This window comes from Sesamum indicum, linkage group LG12 (assembly GCF_026168435.1).
Source record: "Sesamum indicum cultivar Baizhima isolate 11 linkage group LG12, ASM2616843v1, whole genome shotgun sequence".
Taxonomy (NCBI): Eukaryota; Viridiplantae; Streptophyta; class Magnoliopsida; order Lamiales; family Pedaliaceae; genus Sesamum; species Sesamum indicum.
This window is the reverse complement of record NC_142668.1, coordinates 11,428,191-11,445,173: the sequence shown is the minus strand read 5'-3', so window position 1 is coordinate 11,445,173 and position 16,983 is coordinate 11,428,191. Positions and strand designations below refer to the sequence as shown.

Genomic DNA, 16,983 nt, shown 5'->3' with positions numbered 1-16,983 from the left:
AACCCTTGATAGAGATAACTTGATTTATTTTTTCAAAACAAAAGGGATAATTTGATAAATATTTTTTCACAAATTTTTTTTTCTCATTTCACATATCACAAATATAAATTACATTTAACCCTTTATTCATTACACTGAGGTCTTAATTAATAACATTCAGACAAGAAATAAACTAGCGTAAAAATGCAATAACACTATAAAAAAAAATCGAATCTTCACGTTGAAAATTATAACCAATTAATACTTTTCATCACGATCAAATAAAATGAATGTAAAATTTTAAATTTTAATTATGATTAATTAATATTTATCATGATTATATCATCTATCGTAGTTCTTATCTATAACTAATTAGTACTTATTATGATATTTATTTTGAATCATAACAATTAATTATAATGTTGGACGTAATTGATTTTAAATTTAAGAAAAAATCAGATGATATAGGCAAAGATATTTTTACTGTGTCTTTAGTGGTTTGGTGGGGCTGCAGCTGACGGAAATGTCTGACGGCTACTGTTTGGCGAACTTTCAACTCGGCCACGCGGTTTGTCCAAATATTACATTATGTTTGGTTTTGTTTTTAACTTGTTTTTGGGTATTTTGTGGAGATAGAGAGAGAAAAACAAAGATAAATAAAAATAAGTTAGAGATAGTGTGTATGTTTGGATTTGTTTTTGGAGATAATATAAAATAAGTATGTTATGTTTGATGTTGGGTAGTGGGAAGACAAAAAATACTGTTCATTGTCAAATCATGTCTCTTTTATATATATTTATATATATATATGTATAAAAATATATATAATTTATTTAGTTGTGAGTGGATTAAAATAAATATTATTTCCTAATTATATATGTATGGAAATGAAAAAAAATAATTTATGTAAATACACTTTTAAAAATAATTAAATGCACTCTAATAATTGATTAACAATATTTTTTGTTAGTTGTTCTATTCGAGGTGATAAATTTAAATACATTATTCAAATAATATAATATATGAATTAACTGCATAGAATAATTATATAATTTTATATTTTTCAAAATTTTTAATTAATCCAATGATGTAGAAAATATTACGTATAAAATATTAAGTGGTTAAAATAAAATATATTTATATTTAAAAATCAAATACTTAGAAACAAGACAAAATACTTAAAAACAAGACAAAAACGTGGCAAAACAAGCAATGGCAAACATTACTTCTGTTTTGGGCCATCTCTGAGATGGCCCAAAACCGAAAACAAACATAGCCTTAAATTCTGCCCCGGTTTTTTGTCTGGTTGACGGGTCGACATTTCTACTTACTTCACACTCTAGAGATGTTTGTGAGTATACTTTTCTTTTAAGAATTTATTATTGTACAATGTTTGTGAAATTTATTTAATCTTATTTCAAACTATTATTTTTTAATAAAAATAAAATATTTCAAACTTCAAATAAATATCATGATTTAATTTAATTGATACGAAGCAAAAGTATTTGTATTTATACTTATATATAGTAATTCTAATTTATCGAGCCAATGAATTCTTTGTTAAATAATGAAATATAGTATTTTAATTTTATGGTACTATATTGACATAATCGAGTATTTAATTTATTTTTTATACGAATTGAATTAATATTCATCTAGCTATAAAAGTTGTACTCGTATGCTTTTCATCGTATCTGGATCGCAACAACACGACCAATATGATAATAATTAGATTAGCAAGTGGACTATTATAAAAATATATACATAAATTCAAACTTTTGAAATGTTTTGGTGTGGGGTATCTTATCTTCACAATTTATTAAAGAAAATAGTATTGGATTCAACATTTATATGATTAAAATATTAAGACCAACTTGTTGAAAAGTCATCATTTCTCAAATACTTTTACATGTCTTTGTCATTCAAATGACACAACAACACTAATGAAAAAAGGAAATAAAAAGAACCTTTTATACTTATTGCAATTTAAGACATATTTATAAATAAGTCCAATGATTTTATTATTTTTCTGTCGGAACTATTTCTTATATAATTTGAAAATATCCTTAGATAATGGATGAAATTTATCGACACGTTCATAAGATAGTTTAATAATTTCACAAATAAGCTGGTCGCACAATTTTTATTTTTGTCAAATCTTTATTTTACTTATAACGGTTGTCATTAAAAACTCTCAACTTTTATGTTCTAATCATGTGCCAAATTTTCTTAAAATTTAACACTTTTAAAAATTATAAATTTTCACAAACTCCCTAAACACATTCATCGCCCTTAAATATGACAGCTAGGAATGCAAAATATAGACCAATAGGTTTCTTTCCTTCTTTATCCAAATCCCAATCAAATGTCCAAACATCCGAAATGAAAAATGATAAGATAAAAAATCAGAATCAAATAATTGAGCAAGTGGACTAAAAAAAAAGAAAAAAAAGAATTCCACCACAAATAATTGAACTCGGTGTGGTCCAATTGATGCAACTATTGGGAATTAAATTCCCTTCTAATTATGTGTCAAAAATCGGTAATTTTTGCAAGTTAATAATTTATTTCTAAAGTTAATTTTTAAATCACAAACACTTAAAGTTATCAATAAACATACTCTCCTTTCTAATTTCCAAACTATTGACATAATTTCTTTTAGTAATCAACAAAAGATCGTGGGTTCAAGTATCATAAATTTGTGTATATATATGTTTAATTATATTGTATTTTTTTAATATTTTTGTTTTAATTGACTGTATGGGTAAATTCCCGATATATTGAATTAAATTTTATATTAAAAAGTATTACATAAAATAAGAAATGGGTCAAAAACATCGACCACCTACGCCTTACAACATGGACTGAATTAAATGGAAATATTTTCCAAACTTTGGAAAGGTCTTAGCTCTATAGTTTATAGGGCAGAAGGGAACAGAAAGCCCTTTCTTTCTGCAGGTGGATTGAATTTGGACGTGAACATGCATGCACACTACTGTTGCTTCGTGGAATTACTTTTGTACTTTTGAATGAAATGATTGCTCCCATCATCATTTTCATCACAATGTCCAACACTTAAATATAATTAATTAGGATTAAATAAACTATACACCCTGGAATTATATATAAAGTGCATTCGCACCTCTAAACTATAAAACGTAACAAAATGACCCTTCATGATATATATTAATTTTTTTATAACAAAAAATGTCCTTTTTGTTTACACTCTAAGATATCTCTATTACAATCATTCTCTTAAATATAATATGAATTTATTATATCTTTTTAGTTAAAATAAACACTATACAAAATTTATAATTTTTATACTGAGTATAGAATCAGTATAAACTCCATAAATCTATAATTCTTATATTTTTTACACAACTGATAAAAATTTTACATAATTTTTGCCTGTGTTTTATATATATTGAACTTTTTGAAAAATAAATTATCAATATAAATTTAAAATATTACATCGAATATATATATACTGTAAAATATGTAAATTTATAATATAAATAGTATATAATATTCTATATTTTTTTTAGTAATTATATGATATATTTTTATTATGTGGACATGTAATTGAATAAAAAATTATAAGTTATGTAACATACTTTTTCTTTAATATTATATGCATTATGTATTGACACATATTTACATGTATTTTTTAAGATTAAATGCAATTTCGGTCCTCTAATTATAGCCAAATCCTGTTTTAGTCCTTTAACTTGTTAGGGTTTGGATTTGGTCTCTATGTATTTTAATTGCTCAATTTTGGGACTTTTTTCGCCGAAAAAATATCCAGTCCGCCGAAAAATGTGGCCGTGAACTTCAAATCCTTGGATCTCCGCACCATGTTGGTGAAAATGGCTGGGACTTGTCTCGTTAGACTCACAAGGAAGAGGCGAGTCGAACTGTGGTGGTCCGCGATCGCCGTTCGTACGGACCGCTGCGAATTGACGCAAAGAGGCTGCGGCGGTTAAGGTGAAAATTCAGTTTTTGTGGTGATCGAAACCTGAAATTGATTGAGGGATTTTGTTCGTCTTGAGCTTGGAAGTCGAACAGTATATGTGGCTCTTGGCAATTTTGAGTGACGGTGGCAGATTTTTAGAAAGAAGGTGTCGGTGAAACAGGGCGAAAATGGATTGATTTTCCAGCAAACTGGATACTTTTCCAGCAAAAAAAGTCCCAAATTGAGCAATTAAAATACATAAAAGACCAAATCCAAACCCTAACAAGTTAAAGAACTAAAATGGAATTTGACTATAATTTATTTACTTTGTAAAATATATTTGCATATATTGCCATATAAATATTTTTTCTGTTCTATAATTTATAAAAAAATCATAAATTATAAAGGCAAAATTACAAAATTGGTTCCGCAAGTATTGGGGGGGGGGGGGTGGCAGAATTTGGACCGTAAGTAGAAGACTGACAATTTTAGTCCTATAAGTATTGATTTTTTGGCAATTTTAGTCCTATAAGTACAGGACGCGGCGGAGAGATTTGGGGCTTAGAGTTTCGATGTCCACGTACGCAACTTAAACACGTAGGAGCTTGCGTGGCCAATGACATGGCTTTACACGGGAAAAAGAGGCCCTCTTCCCGCTTTTTTCACCGTATGTAAGAGCTCTCTCTCTCTCTTTTTCTCATTTTTGCTGTTGCAGATGAAGAAAAACAGCGAAAATGTCTTTTTTATCGTCGGGCAATTACTCCACAACTGTGGTAAACTGCTTTTGTGGCATTAGGGCTCCATTGAGAACCTCTTGGACCAATGACAATCCCGGAAGAAAGTTTTATTCTTGCGCAAATTATAAGGTAAGAATTGAAGTATAAGTTTAAGTTTTGTAGATGTTGGCTTATTTTTTGTTCAATTGCAGAGTGGAGGATGTCGATTTTTTACATGGGATGACCCACCTGTAATTTGGTAAAATTTAGAATAGAAATTGATGCTTATACAATGGAATTGATCAGAGCCACATTTCTATAGCAGCCTGTTGTGGCATCAGCTTCAACTTTACTTTCAAGTTATAACCATCAAAACATACATCGTACCGATAATGTAACATAAAACAGGAAAATCTTTCATCATTACCATCCACATCCTAAATAAAACTTTCTTCTGCTGCAATCTTAACAAAATACATACACATGCACAGAGACAACCACACATACTTGAAAACATGTGCAATAAAATTGGTTAATCCAAACAGTAATTAACTAATCACTAACTTATTCAAGAATCAAGACAACACTAGGATACAATTGTTATCATTGTCTCTTCATTGATCATTCGAACAACTCAAACCATAAATCATGTAGTAATAAGAAAACGTTAGGAAGGGAATATAGCCCAGACAATAACAACACAATGGGACCATAGTGTTAGAAATTTCGGAACAAAAATACAAGGGGCCACTTTATTTTTTGGGACCACAAAAAATCCTATATTTAACTCTAAAATTCAGATTCTTTCAAAACGTAGAAAACTTATCGTAAGAAGGTGGAGGAAAGTCGTTAAACTCAGGATCCCGGAGTGGCATTGCTTCTATCGGGTTTCTTCCTCCTCAATCGACAATCAATTGTAGATTCGAGTTGAAAGAACAATTTTTAGGGTTTTTTGGATTTTGGGGAATGTACTGCGATTTGGGGGAGAGAGTTTTACAACTTTGTTTTTACTTTGTCAATTTTTTACCCACTTGCCACGTCATTATTTTGTGCCACGTGTCAGGCCACGCGTGCTGCTGACTGTGTAACTTTGGCCCAATTGGCCTCTTTTCCGGCCTAAAGCCACGTCATTGGTCACGTAAGCTCCTACGTGTTTAAGTTGCGCACGTGGACATCGGAACCCTAAGCCCCAAATCTCTACGCCGCGTTTTCGGGCAATTTTGGTCGGAAGGACCAAAATTATCCAAAAATCAATACTTATAGGACTAAAATTGCCAGTCCTATACTTACGGTCCCAATTCTGCCACCCCCATACTTACGGGACCAATATTTCAATTTTGCCTATATTTTATATAAAAAAATTCACATAAATAAAATATAAAAATGAATAAGCTAATACTGAGAATGTTTAGGCCATCCCAAAAAATTAAAACCAAACAAAGTTTCTTTCTCTAATTTTCCGTTTTCTTTCTTGGGTGGTGGTGTATCTAATGGGGTTGCTGAGGTTGGCACCCAATTTTGCTTTTCCTTCAGTGCTCTCTACTGCATGGCTTCCTTAGCATTTGGACCGCGCCACCACCAACCCATTCACTTTCACTCTCTAAATTCTCTCGGAGGGGTTTTTCTTTTCGCTTGAGTTTTAGGCTTTCTTCTCCCATCAAGAATTAAGATTTCTTTGAACTGATCTCTCCGGCTTCTGTTCGTCTGTTAACTATTTTGTTGCCCATTTTCTCTTTCTTCTCTTGTTTTTTGTTTTTTGTCATCATGGAGCACTGGGATTCTCAGATGATGTGAGTTGTCCTACTCTTAACTGCAAAATTATAGGCAGTTTGTCCTACTTTTATCTGCAGTCGTCCACAGAAGAGATGGGAGGAAGAATTACAGCAGAGTTGCTGTCGCATTTAATATGTAGCGTTTTCTAGGTTCTTTTATTTGTTAAGTGAGAAACACGCTTCCTTGTAGCCGTTGGCTATCTTCTTTCTTTTCACTTATGCACGCTTTATTAGTTTCTTTTGGTAGTTAATTAGTTTGAGAGTTAACTCTGTTAAACTGCTTATAAAAGAAGACTTCGTCTTCTTGAACTGACACTCAAGAACAGCTACTTTAAATCATTTTCTTTGAATAAAATGTTCCCTGATTGATTCCATGGCTTCCCTGCGCATCAATGCTTACTTTTCTACATTAACCGTGGAATGCTTTCGCTTTTTTCTTAAGAAATTCGTGAGGGTTCTTGAGTGATTTCTTGATTTTTTGTTGTTCTAAATTGATTTCTTTTCTTGAGGTTTTTTCTATTTCTTGATTTATTTCTCGATTTTCTTGAGGGTTTTTCTATTTCGTGATCTATTCTGTTCTTTCTTTTTTGTTGGTTTTGGACACGTTATATGGAGCAATAGTTTTACTTAACAAAATCTTGAGTTCTTTATTTTTTGCCTTTCTGTAATTTCTTGATTTTTTTTTCCTGAAATGGTCTGTTTTGACATGTTATGACGTGATGCTTTTCCACGTCGTGTGTATTTATGATTTCGTTGGTTTTGGCTTTTTTGCAGGCTGGAACATGTACATTCACAATTATCTTTTGGTAGTTAATTAGTTTGAGAGTTAACTCTGTTAAACTGCTTATAAAAGAAGACTTCGTCTTCTTGAACAGACACTCAAGAACAGCTACTGTAAATGATTTTCTTTGAATAAATTGTTCCCTGCTTCATTCCATGGCTTCCCTCGCATCAATGCTTACTTTTCTACATTAACCGTGGAATGCTTTCGCTTTTTTCTTAAGAACTTCGTGAGGGTTCTTGAGTGATTTCTTGATTTTTTTTTTGTTCTAAATTGATTTCTTTTCTTGAGGTTTTTTCTATTTCTTGATTTATTTCTCGATTTTCTTGAGGGTTTTTTCAATTTCGTGATCTATTTTGTTCTTTCTTTTTTGTTGGTTTTGGACACGTTATATGGAGCAATAGTTTTACTTAACAAAATCTTGAGTTCTTTATTTTTTGCCCCATTGTGATTTCTTGATTTTTTTTTCCTGAAATGGTCTGTTTTGACATGTTATTGCGTGATGCTTTTCCGCGTCGTGTGTATTTATGATTTCATTGATTTTGGCTTTTTTGCAGGCTGGAACATATGTACATTCACAATTATTTGATCAGAAACAACATGCAGGAAACTGCCTGAGATTTTCGCCAGAGAGGCTAATGTCTGTCCCAAGGCTATTGGTAGGTTGACTCTCGATCACTTTCAAGATTCTTTTGATGTACTTAAGAAATGTATTGTTTTCTTGAGACTATTGTATCTATTAATACAAGAACTAATCCGTTTGCTTGAATTTAGTTTCTTTTGACGGAAACTTTTATTTTTGGAAAGTGTATCTAATCTATGGCTAAATTTTTTTTGAGTTGAGTGCTATTGCATGGTTGATTTTGGGTTATTTAAGCCAATGCTGAGTGATACTTGGTTATGATATCTTATGAATAACAAGTACTGGTTTAAATGCTTTTTGGTGCTCAAACTTTTTCTTTAAGCAATTGAGGGTTGACACTATTCTTTTCTTGCACAATAAACGTAGTATACTATGTTCCAATAATTTGCTGTAGTAATTGCTTGAGGTATCATTGCTTTTACATATATTTCTTTCTGCAGCATTGGAACCTCCTGAAGGGTTTCTGTCAGAATGGTGGTCATTATTTTGGAGTGTATACTCTACTCATTGCACAAATCATACTGAAGCACTAGAAGACTCTTGATCAAAGGTTTTGCTTAATATAAATTTGTTTAACCGCCATTTTATCTCTTGTCCAAATTCTACAATTATGCCAAGTTTTCCGTACCTGTCAGGCAACAAAATGCTGGAAGTGTGTCTCAGAATGTTAATTCTGTTACGCTGGACCCAGATGTCGATTATATTTTACAAACTCGCCCCACAGTGCAAAAGCCAGGACTTCCTAGTATGCTACAAACTCTCAATCCAAGGCCAGACATAGAAATTTTGCAGCAAAGTGATGCTTCGAGAATGATGTCAAGGCCAATATTAGAACTTCCTATTTCAGACTTCAGTACAAGGCCAGGACAAACATCAAGAAGCTTGATAACTGCACCAATATTTGAGCAAGAACGTCTTAAGCTTCCTGTCAGGGACTTGAATTCTGACCCGCAGGTTCTAAATGTCAATGAATTAGCTTGCATGCTGCCATCTTCAAGAAATTCTAGGTAACACATCTTCTGAGTCTACTGCCATCTGAATCTGTCTCTCGCAAACCTGCTATAAATTTCTTCCAAAGTCCTTGTTAGGTGATGTTCTCATTACAAAGGTGATAAAAAGGAAGGTGATTGCTATTAAAAGGATGCTATAAAGGTGCTTTATACCTATTCTGATTTCCCTGGAATTGATTTCACTTAAAAGTTACATAAACTGCATAACATGATTTGTGAGAATTCCTGATTTTCAATGACTTCCTAAGTTACGGCTGGCTTATAAATGTTGGCTTATAAATGCTAATGTGTTCTATCTTGCAGCCACCTACTGGAGAAATTATATAGGAATCCTCAGCTTTCTGTTACTAGAGTATGTCAACGTTTTATGCAACTAATAGTAGGATACAGTTAAAAATGATGTTGATAAAATATTTTACTTATTCTGTGGTGCTAGTTTGAGGAGATCCACTACCGCAGAACCAACTTATCATCCACCACGACCTATTCAACCGAAAATAGGACCTGCTGATAGAGGTTTGTTAGATGCTTGTTCCTCTTATTGTTCTTTCCTCATTCCTACTAAGTTGTATATTGATTTTTGTTCCACTATGTACCCTTTTGTCTTGTAAAAGGGTAGTTGTTGGGTTATGTGAACGGAAGTTGTATCTTGAGAATTCATTAGAATCTTTAAGAAGTTCTTTGGTTCTGAAAGAATTTAAACTTTAGACCAACATTAAAAAGGGCGGGGGTTCAATCATTTAAAGCTTTTTTTTAAAATAAAAATTGTATTAGGAACTCTGGCATAATGAAACCCCTCCCTAAGACCAAATTGTGGATCTGAACTGAATATGTTGTTACAATGTAAAGCTAAAATGTAGAGTTCACTTGATATGACCTTCTCAAATTGCAAGTTTATAATCTTTTGCCCCACAGATTGCCAAGGGGTGTCTTCAGCTTCCTGTCAAGAACATGAATTATAACTCGGAGCTTTCTGATTTTAATCAGTTACGTTGCTTACTGCCATCTTCAAGCAATTGCAGGTAACATTATGTCGAATATACAGTCTGTTTGCTGATTCTAAAGTTATCATGACATTCTATTCAGTACAGCTAAGTGCGGTTCAGTATAGGCATCGTTGTTGCTACCCATTTAGTTAGTAGGAGACGTAAACGCTTTATAGGTGTCGCTATTAACGTAATTAGTAATCAGTACTGCAGCCTAAATACGGCTAGTTATCGAGTTACGCTGCTAGTCTCTGTTAGTAGAGGCAGTTGTTCTCGAATGGCTGCACCAAGTGGTGGTGCTGTAACATGTAGGTGGTGCTATAAAGAAGGCAGGCGTGTAAAATCTTTTGGATCTTTGGGTTTCTGTGCAACATGAAGAAGTGCACAACAGTCTATAATATAGGAAAATTTGATGTGTTTAAATTATTTTATGTCGTCAAACTAGCCCAAGTGCTCCTCGGTTTCTTCAATGAGCATAAGTCTTGCTATATGTGGGCAAACTTGATGAATTTGCTGTATTAAATAACTTACTCCCACTAGTCTTTCAGATATTAGCAATAACTCTTGTATTGTCTTTCCACTAGTCTGTCAGATATACGAGATCTCATCGGCATAAAATTTCTTTACTTGTCTTCATTAACCAAAAGAAATTCTGAAATGTGTCTCATTGATTTAGTCTCATCTCAAAGAAATACTTAACACAATAATGCATATTTTCACATGGACTCGTACATAGCTTATCTTTAGAGTTGATCTTCTTTTTTTCTTACTTTCTAACTGGTATAATCTTACATCTAAGAGCCTCTGAAATTTCATGAGAAGAGAATACATCTTTTGATAACAGAAAATATCACAGGATGTGTTGCTTTCTTCCTTTATATGATTGGACAAAAATATGATTTAATGTAAATGGAATCTCATGACATTTTATGTATATTCTGCAGCATGCTTTCAGGAACGTAGTTTGTTTCACTTGGTCCCACGTACATCCGGGAAGCTGATATTATTACCTGCGTCTTGAAGTTCATCCAAAATGGCTAAAACGGAAAAGATGTTGAGGTAAGTAGAAGCAATTTTACTATTATCCGCTTATCTATTTACCATTCTCAGGTGTAGAGATTACTTTACAATTTTATTCTATAAATTTAGTAAATATTTATTAAACTTTATGATTTCTTATTCTTCCGACAGTATGTTTACCCATACTTTTTCTCGTGTCCCAAATATTTAAAAGAATGAATGTTGATTGAATCAGAAACATTGTAATAGATCAAAAGCTTATTACTATAGACATAGATATGTGATTGGATTTCGAGAAGAAAAAGGTCACTCTCTTTTGATGTATGCTATCTTGCTGAAAATTTCTTTTTATTCAGAAATTCTTTTTCCTTGCATCCTTGTTTCATGTATTGTCAACCTTGTTGCTTTTTCTTCCCTATAGGTCACATGTGTAACTGTTGACTCGAGGACACTAAGTTTGGCGTGTAAGGGCGCAAAGATCTTTTTGACTAGTTGTCAAGACAACTTGCTGGACTGTCCGAGTTTCCTCATGCTATACATCTGCTTACCCTCTGCATCTGCTATGGTATTTTCTCTAGCAAAGTTAAATTTGTCCTATAGAGTTTTCAATATTTCTCATAATATTGTATGGTTAACTTTTCCCTTGGATTAATCAACTAGATGTTCGTAAAGCTGCTGAAGCATGCTTTAGTGAAATAGTCAGGGCTTGTGGACACGAAATGGCATGTAAGCCGCAAAGTTCTAAAACTTTGTTAGAGATCTCTTGATTTCCTTAGGGATCATAATTTTATCTAATTTGTTCCTCTTGTAGGTGACACAAGTTTTGAAAAGTGTACAAGGTTCTTCTTTAGCTATTGATGTCGAACAACTGTAACCGTATAGGACTTTCAAGGTAATTTTATTTTGTGCCCTAACTAGAGTAAACTCTCATCGAAAAGATGAAACAGTGTTTCTTTCTTCCAAATTTGAATTTCATGGCTGCTTGTTGGCTTGTAGAAAATATCGAATCGGATAGATTGATTTTAGCAACCATATAACATCCAAAACCAGCTCAAAGGTTGGAAAATCCAATGCTTATGGTGATTGTGCGCTTCCATCATGGCAAGGAACATAGTTGCATCTTCAGTACGTTTTCATGGTTTGAATTGCTTAATTTTTTGAATCATGGCATATATTTTGATCAATATCTTTTTCCTATAGAGAGGCGCTCCTACCAAAGGACCAAGACAAGATTGATTGTATCTGTTCACGACATCAACATTCAGTCACACGCCTGAATGTGAATGACTCAAACAAGGTAAGATAAATTTGGCAGTTGACATACAAGGTATGACCTTTTCTTTTTGGTAGTTATGCTTGATGTAATTTTTTTTTTTGTTAATTTTGTCTGATTGGTGTCTTCTCATTCTTTTTATCTTTTGATTATTAGTGATTGTGGGCTTTTTTTGATTGGTCTGTGATTTTTGGGGTTTTATTCAGAATTATTTATGTGTTTGTGCTTTTTGTATTTTGATTGTTTTTGTGAATGTGGTGTTATGTGGGTTTGACTGTTTCTGTGATTTATTATGGATTTTGGTGCAATTTGATGACCTAATTGTTTGTTCTTGTTTCTTGGATTTGATCTTTTGTTTCTAGTTAGCTTGTAATTGTGGGATGCTTTTTGTGATTCTCGATTGTTTCTTGTGGATTATGATTCTTGAATTTTTAGTTTCTTGGAATTTGTTTGTAATTAGTTTTGTGATTGTGGGCTTGGGTGCAACTGGTGTGATATTTGAATTAGTTTCTTGGACCTTTCTTTGGGTGAATTTGGTCTTATTGATGTTCCAATATTTGGTTAGTTTTCTGGGTGTTTGATTCTTTTGTTGTTCTAATGGAATTTCAGTAATTAGTTGTGTGATTGTGGGTTTTTTTTTTTATTGATTGTTCTGTGGTTTGTGAAATTTTATTCTGGTTGTTTATGTGATTGTACTGTTTGTAGTGTAATTTGACGTGTGATTATTGTTTGTCTTGTGATTAACTATGATTCATGGTTTTTTCTGTCTGTCGTGTGATTTCTGGATTTGTATTGTTTATTGTATTTTGATTGTTTGATCTTTTTTGTTTGTGGTCTTGTGAAATTACTTGAATTGTTGTGGATATTGGTGCAATTTGACTTAATTGTTTGAACTTGTTTCTTTGATTAGATATTTTGTCTTCTAAATAGTTTATGTGATTATCGGTTGTTTGTATTCTTTTTGTGATTGTGGTTTGTCTTGTGATTCTTTTTGTGATTGTGGTTTGTGTTCTAATTCTTTTTGTGATCGCGAGTTTCTCTTATGAATTTTTGTGAATGTGGGTACTTTTCTCATTGATTGTTATGTGATTTGTGGGATTTTATTCTCTGATTGTTTATGAGATTGTGTTGTTTATGGTCTCATTGTATTCATAACTGAGAGGTTATGTGGATTTCTTTTGTTTCTGTAATTTATCGTGGGTTTTGGTGCAATTTGAGTTAATTATTGGTACTTGTTTCTTGGATTTGATCTTTTGTTTCTAATTAGATTGTAATTGTGGGTGGTTGTTTGTGATGCTTGATTGTTTCTTTGTCAGTTATGATTCTTGAATTTTCAGTTTCTTACTTTCTTGGAATTTGCTTGATTTTATCTTGTAATTAGTTTTGTTACTGTGGATTCATTTTGGTTGTGGTGCTTGATGTTTTTTTTTCGTTAATTTTGTGCAACTAATATCTTATGATCTTTTTTTCTTGTGGTTGTTCGTGATTGTGTGTTTTTTGTGATTGTTGTGTGATTTTTGGGTTTGTGCTTTTTGTATTTTGATTGTTTTTGTAACTGTGGTGTGTGTGGGTTTGCACTGTTTCTGTGATTTATTGTGGGTTTTGGTGCATTTTGATGACCTAATTGTTCATTCTTGTTTCTTGGATTTGATCTTTTGTTTCTAATTAGTCTGTAATTGTGGGATGCTTTTTGTGATTCTTGTGGACTATGATTCTTGAATTTTTAGTTTCTTGGAATTTTGTTTTAATTTTGTCTTGTAATTAGTTATGTGATTGTGGGTTTGTGGTGCAACTGGTATGAATCTGAATCAGTTTCTTAGACTTTTTTTTGTGGTGTGATTATTTATTTTGTTTTTGGTTAATTTGGTTTGATTGATGTTCTTAATGTTTGGTTACTTTTCTCGATGTTTGATTATTTTGATGTTCTGACGGAATTTTAGCTTAGTTTTGTGATTGTGGGTTTGCGGTGCAACTGGCTTGATATTTGAATCGTTTCTTGGACTTTTCTATTTAGTTGTGATTCTTGATATTATTTGGTTAATTTGGTGCTACTGAAGTAAGATTATTCAGTTAGTTTTCTTGGTGTTTGATTCTTTTGAATGTTGTAATGGGATTTCATCCCCTTGCTATTATTGAGACATAGTTTCATCAAGCTATGTATTTCGATGTTGGTAGTAGTGTTTCAAGCAAGAGCATTGTGGTTAAGGTAATTTATTGTTCTAGAAGTTTAAATTTTCGTGTATGGTATGTTCTATGTTCATACTAGTTTTAGTATAATGCTTTTGTATACTTGCAACACGGCTGGGGACTGGGAGGGTTAGATGGAATTGGAGCGAACAAGATGTTTATTGCCTACCATCTCTAATGTTAAATCCACCTCAGCCCCCAATGTTGAAGAAATTTCAAAACAATTCACCTTTTCTGTTGATGGTACAAAATCTTTCTTAACTCGGTGCCACAATTACTTTCATTTATATTTTTTTTTATTTGAAATAAAAGAGCCTATTTTAGCGTAACTCCTTCCACTTTTAGGATAGCCAAGTTTATTAATTTGGCAAAATTGCAAAAATGGTCCCGTAAGTATGAGGGGTAACAGAATTGGGACCGTAAGTATAGGACTGACAATTTTGATCCTATAAGTATTGATTTTTGGACAATTTTGGTCCTATAAGTATTGAAAATAAAATCATACCTTAAGAAAGTCTGTTTTCTTGTAGTGAGATATAAATATTTAACATAAATTATTATAATCTATTTATTTTAAATAATAATAATAAGTCATTGCTTTCACTTGTAAAAAAATATCCATAGTAACAATTGCAACGAGCGAAGATGATGACAATGTAGAACTTCGAGTTGAGGTGAGGAGAATAAATTTAATTAAATATTAAAAAATAACTCCCTTTATTTATATTTTATTCAAGAATATAAGTATTTTATTATTGTATTTTTTCTCTGTTAGAAAAATGAGAAATTAAGTTGAAAAATAACAAATAATGTGAGAGAAAAACTTAATTAACTTTAAACAAACATAACTTTGGACAGGTTTTGTAATCTTCTACGATTTTGAATGATTAAAAGTAAAATTTATAATACTTCTAAGTGCTTTTATATATAGTGGAGAACAAATAATATTTGCGATAGGCAAGCAAAATTTTTTCCAAGAAAAATTTTAGGGGCATGTGTAATTTAAACATACTTTAAATCATCGCTGTGAAGCAGCTTTCTTCGAAATCAAAGCAGGGGAACCGTGAGTTTGTGAATGAAATAGGCATGATTTCTGCTCTTCAACACCCTCATCGCCGGAACTTGTGAGTAATCATTCATTCTCATCCGTGCTTCTATTTATACGTGAACAAAAACTATATTTTCTTTACTCAATTTATCTCTGGCTGGTCTACATTTTCTTCTTTCCTCTTTGACGCAATTGTACTCCACGTGTCCATCAAAAGCTATCTAGGTTACTATTCCAGTCCCACCATGCTTAAGTCATTGATGCAATAGGTTCACATACTTTGCCCCTCTTTAAAGGATATTTGCATCCTATACTTCCTCTAGATTTCTTTAAGAGATAAGCTGCCTGTGAAACAAACAGAGCAGGTATACATAGAGACATTATTGACATGATATTTGATTTTTCAGTGGATATATGGCACCTGAATATGCTATGCGAGGCTATTTGAAAGACAAAGCAGACGTCTCCAGCTATGGAGTTGTTCTTCTTGAAGTAGTCAGCGGAAGGAGCAATACTAGCATCAAGACGAAGGAGGACGCCTTCTATCTCCTTGACTGGGTAACAACTTAGAATCCTTCATACCACTACCACACAAAGTCAGGATGTTCTTTTAACTTAGAAACACAAAACCACTTTACTTATCATGCATGTTAATGCACATTCACAAGAATCCCGAATGAGCTCTTTGATTTTCTTCTCTTATGCTAATTCCTTGAAGGAGAAAGGAAAGTTGATGGAACTAGTCGACCCAAGACTAGAACCCGACGACTTCAACAGGGAAAGGTTATGAGGGCTATCCATGTAGCACTCCTTTGCACAAACGTCGTAGCTGCAGAAAGGCCGACTATGTCAACAGTCGTGAGCATGCTTGAGGGGAGTGCTAGTGTTGGGGAGTTTGTTTCAGATTCTAACGTCTCCATTACAAACCTCAACAGTAAGGAAATGGCGACGACGATCAAGGACGTTTGGAGCGAGAGCATATCGATGGATGTGCCGTTGACGGCTTCCTCAGCTTCTGCTGCTGATCTCTATCCACTCAGTTTGGATACTGATTACTGGGAGAAGAGAGAGCGTCAGTAAAGCAGACCTATGGCCAGAATTGTTTTTCACTTTTCTCTTCCTCCTCAATGCAACAGTTAGCGGAAGAGAAAGCAAATAACTGTTGCTCAACATTTTTATGTTTCTCACAACACTTGCGCAAAAGATTTAAGAAAGATGTTCTTAGAACTTATAAATATTATTTTAGAAATAAAATTTTCAAATTCAATTTTGTAATTAATGAGTCGTTACAAATTCAACCTACGTCCTATAAATATTTGAAATTTTACACATAATTTAAATGATTTTTTTTTTTTTTACTCCCTTCAACTAACAAAAAAAAAAAAAGAAGTTTAGATGTCAAGTGTAAAAACGGGCATAATTTGGATGATAATTTATAATGTACCCTTTTTATTTTGATGATCGAATCTATATTAAAACTAGAATTATCTATTTTTATTCTAAGTAGAATTTCTATTTAATTCAAAATATATGACTTATATATACTCCAATGTGAATTAAAATAGATACATCCAAATGGGACAGTGAAGCATTGCTTCTTCAATGCAAAACAA

General features: G+C 32.5%; 1 protein-coding gene and 1 pseudogene across 2 annotated transcripts; both read left to right on the top strand.

Annotated features, from left to right (window-relative positions):
* The first annotated feature begins 6,084 nt into the window (after positions 1-6,084).
* LOC105165467 (uncharacterized) lies at positions 6,085-16,672 on the top strand (annotated as a pseudogene). The gene is made up of 14 exons (XR_016063222.1): positions 6,085-6,440; positions 7,761-7,900; positions 8,287-8,339; positions 8,482-8,853; positions 9,160-9,208; positions 9,293-9,372; positions 9,772-9,878; positions 10,787-10,901; positions 11,284-11,427; positions 11,523-11,588; positions 11,674-11,754; positions 11,859-11,987; positions 12,063-15,928; positions 16,089-16,672. The product of XR_016063222.1 is annotated as an uncharacterized LOC105165467 (transcript).
* Positions 16,157-16,450, top strand: LOC148784852 (putative leucine-rich repeat receptor-like serine/threonine-protein kinase At3g14840). Its single transcript, XM_088876533.1, has one exon. The coding sequence runs from the start codon at positions 16,157-16,159 to the stop codon at positions 16,448-16,450; it is 294 nt and encodes a 97-aa protein (XP_088732659.1).
* Positions 16,673-16,983: the final 311 nt, after the last annotated feature.

Excerpts from the sequence above, each read along its gene's own strand:
- LOC148784852 (XM_088876533.1), top strand. The coding sequence starts at position 16,157 with ATGAGGGCTATCCATGTAGCACTCCTTTGCACAAACGTCGTAGCTGCA.